Raw genomic sequence first — 4,372 nt, forward strand, 5'->3', positions numbered from 1 at the left:
GTGTGAATTGCAGACTAAGCTTCCTGCAAAGTCCACAGAGGTTAGTGCATACCTTCCCCCCACCCCCAGCCACCGGGTACCATCGCACTGCAATTCCGCTGGCGGAGCCTTTTCACCCCTCGCCTTGTCTTCAAATGGAAATGATTCCCATTGGCCCAAGGTGTCCATGTAAATAGGTGTAAATGAAACCAGATTATGCCTTTCTCTCCAGCCCCCTCCTCCCTGCTCCCCTCCCCCTGCTCCCAAGGCGATTGTCATATGATAGCAAAGAAGTGGCACATTAATGAAGCGCCTCTACAGGGGTCTTTTCTGCTCATGTCACCACATAAAACTATCAGATGGTTAGAGGAAGGACATGGAGGCAACTAGTTAGCTCATCGCCGCTGCAGAGAAGCAAACAAGCCTCTGCTACAGTGCAGCTGCCCGTGGTGTAAAAGAAGCTGATTCAGCCCGCGGAGGCGAAGGGAGGGCTGTACAAGAGGATTCCCAAAACCGAGCCAGCTCGCTGCCTCCTCAGGACTAAACCGGAGCAGCGTGGCCGCGGAAGGAGCGAGAGACACGCCGGAGGAGAGGGGTGGGAAAGAGCCCGGACTCCCAGCTGCGTCCCGGATGCGGACTGTCAACTTCCAGCAACTTTAAGGTGGGCATATGCAGGGGCTGGCATGGAGCTGGGTGGGAGTCGACGGGACGGGATGGGATCCCCTTCTCCTCGCCGAGACCAGAAGACAGAGCTATCATAGAGTAACTTTACGGACGCGGGCTCCTGGGGGAAGGCCAGACTGAGGGAGGCCGGAGCTGGGAGAAGCGCATCTCTTTTCCCTCTGTGGCTGTGCAGGGCTCCGGGCTGTTTTCTGCTGGCCTCATCCGCGGCCCCCACCCCCCCTCCGTCCCCCTTTCCGAGGGCTGAGATCCACCGTGCCCCTTCCCTGTGCCCTTCTTTCTCCAGCCCGGCCTCAGAGCCACCGGCTGACCCGACTGGGTGTCCGTGCAAATCCTCTCGGACTCACCCTCTACCCCCTCCCGCCCCCCTCCCCTTGTCGCTGCCCTTCTGCAGATCTCCGCGGGTCGCCTAGCGAAGATGCCTCGCCCGGGCAGAAACACTTACAGTGATCAGAAGCCTCCCTACTCCTACATCTCGCTGACCGCCATGGCGATCCAGAGCTCTCCGGAGAAGATGCTGCCCCTGAGCGAGATCTACAAGTTCATCATGGACCGCTTCCCCTACTACCGGGAGAACACACAGCGCTGGCAGAACTCCCTCCGTCACAACCTCTCCTTCAACGACTGCTTCATCAAGATCCCGCGCCGCCCCGACCAGCCGGGCAAGGGCAGCTTCTGGGCGCTGCACCCCAGCTGCGGGGACATGTTCGAGAACGGCAGCTTCCTGCGCCGCCGCAAGCGCTTCAAGGTGGTCAAGTCGGACCACCTGGCCCCCAGCAAGCCGGCGGACGCGGCGCAGTACCTGCAGCAGCAAGCGAAGCTGCGGCTCAGCGCCCTTGCGGCCACCGGCACGCACCTGCCCCAGATGTCCACGTACAACCTCGGCGTGTCCCAGCCCTCCAGCTTCAAGCACCCCTTCGCCATCGAGAACATCATCGCCAGAGAGTACAAGATGCCCGGGGGCCTCGCCTTTTCCACGATGCAGCCCATGCCGGCCGCCTACCCCCTCCCCAATCAATTGACTACGGTGGGCAGCTCCATTGGCACGGGCTGGCCCCACATGTACGGCTCCGGCATGATCGACACCGCCACCCCCATCTCCATGGCCAGCAGCGAGTACGGCGCCTACGGCGTGCCCATCAAACCGCTCTGCCATGGGGGGCAGACTTTGCCGGCCATCCCCGTCCCCATCAAGCCTACCCCTGCCGCGGTGCCAGCCCTGCCCGCCCTGCCCGCGCCCATCCCCACCATCCTCTCGAACTCGCCGCCCTCTCTCAGCCCCACGTCCTCGCAGACGGCCACCAGCCAAAGCAGCCCGGCCACCCCCAGCGAGACTCTCACCAGCCCGGCGCCCGCCCTGCACTCCGTGGCTGTGCACTGACCCGGGCCGCCTGCACGGACGCTGCCTTCCCCTTTCTCCCAAAGTTTCCTCGGAGCTCTCCTCCCTCCCCTTCTCTCCCTCCTTCCGCTTCTTCCCCTCTCCTCTCCTCTTTTCCTCGAAAGCAGAGACAACTCCCCGCGGGAAACTGAGGTTTGCCGTTCGCGTGAGCTCCCTTTCCGCTTCGCCCCTCCAGCCGAGCCCTCCCTCGCGGCTCGGCTTCTCCCTTGGTTCTGAACTTTGTTTTCCGTTCTTCTGGGGCGAAAGGAACCGGCCCGGCCCGCCCCCTCCCGCCCGGTAGAAGCTGCCACTTGCATCGCTAGTTTTCCAAAAGTACTTCAGGCATCTTCGATTTGTCGGCGACTAGGCGAGCCTGGTTTGGCGATGCCTCTTTCCCTTCTTTTGTCTGGGGAAAAGCAGGGGTTTATACAGGACCAATCTTTACCACCACAAACAAGGATGGCTGGCTGCTGTGTCACCGCGTGAGAGCAGCGACGTTTCCAGCCTCCAAGCAGCAAGGGCTTGGATCTTGGAAACGCCGGGAAGCGCTCGGTGTCCTTTGTGTGGGTGCGTGTCCCGTTGCGCCGCCAAGGGCAGGGTTTGGACGGGGCAGGGCCGCGGCCCCGCGGGCTGAGGCGGCCCCGAACAGGAGCAGGACAAGGGGCAGGGACAGGGGCAGGAGCAGGGACAGGGGCAGGGGCAGGGGCAGGGGCAGGAGCGGGGCGCGGGCGGCCCCGGCCCGCAGGTGAGGGAGCGGCGCGGAGCGGGACCCACTCACTGGAGCGGCGGCCGGCCCCCCACGCCACACCTTTCATGTTTACAAAGCGCCTGGTTTAATGTAAATACTGAACTTGCATCTGTACTGTGAATCAGATGAGGTCCCTTTTGCAGTACCTGTTGTAACGTGGATGTTTACTGTAGTTTTCAGGTGAAAGGGAAGGAGGAGTTGACTTGTCTGTTAACTTCTGGTTAACCCGAAGGTTTGGGGGAGCTGAGGTTTTCTTTGTTGTTGGTTTTTTTTTGGTTGTTGTTGTTATTTTTAAAATTTTGTAGCTATTTACTTCATAGCTTAAAAACAAACAACAACCATAATTATAATAAAAATAAACCTGTTACCAAGCACACGACCCGACACAGCTTAAAGAAAAGCTGTTGAAGTCATTGATAAAATGTGGAAAAGTAATACAATAGCAGGTACAAACTGTGGAGGTCATCCTGATTTCTGCTGGAGCTTTTCAGACCAGAGAGGGGGCTAGGGAAACTGTAAATGGTTGTGCATATGAATGATTATAAAATGTGTAAAATGCACTTTTGTTTGATATACTCCTTTCTAGTTTTAGGTAGTTTGCTGGAAACTGAACTGTTGTTCTGTTGTGAACTGCTTAAGTTAAGAGAAAAAAAAAAGAACACCCCCTCTAAACAGCATTAGTGTCTATTGAAACTGTAAGGACATTTCTTTTAAACTTTTTTCCTGTACAGAATAAGCATGGCATTTTAAATATTGGTGTTCTTGTTCCCAGCATGTGTGTTTTAAGACAAAGGTTAAAAAGTGTCTACGTTAAATTATGAACCTAGTCGTCCAAATAATATTTTCTCATTAAAATATGTAAATGCAGATTTAGTTTCTTATTTGTCTTTTTAAAGAGTTTACACGAGAAAAGTAAAAACACTAGTTCATGATGAAGGAATGGTGTTATTCCAATATTTAGATAATCTAAACAGCCTTTTCATGCAAGGTTACTATAAATATAGTTATTAATATAGCACAATTCTTAGATAACGTTGTTATCACTGGTTTAGCAAAGGGAGAACATGTTCTGTGGGGTTTATATCTATATATTTGTACGTCTATGCATACACACACACACCTGCATTTGTGCCCTATACACTTACACCGAATATAAACACCTATTACATCCATGCCTGTGTGTAAATATACCCATCACCTACTTAATCCCAATTACATTTTCTCTAAAAAGTATAAAAATTAGAAGGCTTCTGCAATACAGAGCAAACATAAAAAAAATCTTTAAAGAATTAGTTACTTTTTTAAGACTGAGAACACAGAATTTTTTTCAGTGTTGTTTATTCTTACAAGTTGGCATCGCAAAATGTTTTTTTGAGTAAAAGTGAGCTACTGTAGCCTTTTACCTGGCATTTAAACCTCGTCAAGCACAAGTTAGTTCAACCACTGCTAGAATTTCTCCATCTTTATTGATCAACACTTTCCCAAACTGGTAGTTTCCAAAGTGTAACACAATTTAATTGTACCTGTTTTTCTGTGATTCAATATACAGTCCAGTCCCTTTTAAAAAGTAAGTAGTACAGTGAAAA

General features: G+C 53.0%; 1 protein-coding gene across 1 annotated transcript; it reads left to right on the forward strand.

Annotated features, from left to right (window-relative positions):
- The first annotated feature begins 1,078 nt into the window (after positions 1 to 1,078).
- On the forward strand, positions 1,079 to 2,041 carry FOXB1 (forkhead box B1). Its single transcript, XM_066328043.1, has one exon. The coding sequence runs from the start codon at positions 1,079 to 1,081 to the stop codon at positions 2,039 to 2,041; it is 963 nt and encodes a 320-aa protein (XP_066184140.1).
- Positions 2,042 to 4,372: the final 2,331 nt, after the last annotated feature.

Source organism: Sylvia atricapilla, chromosome 13, assembly GCF_009819655.1.
Source record: "Sylvia atricapilla isolate bSylAtr1 chromosome 13, bSylAtr1.pri, whole genome shotgun sequence".
Taxonomy (NCBI): Eukaryota; Metazoa; Chordata; class Aves; order Passeriformes; family Sylviidae; genus Sylvia; species Sylvia atricapilla.

Bases quoted from the DNA above. Each gene is read 5' to 3' on its own strand.
- FOXB1 (XM_066328043.1), top strand. From the start codon at position 1,079: ATGCCTCGCCCGGGCAGAAACACTTACAGTGATCAGAAGCCTCCCTAC.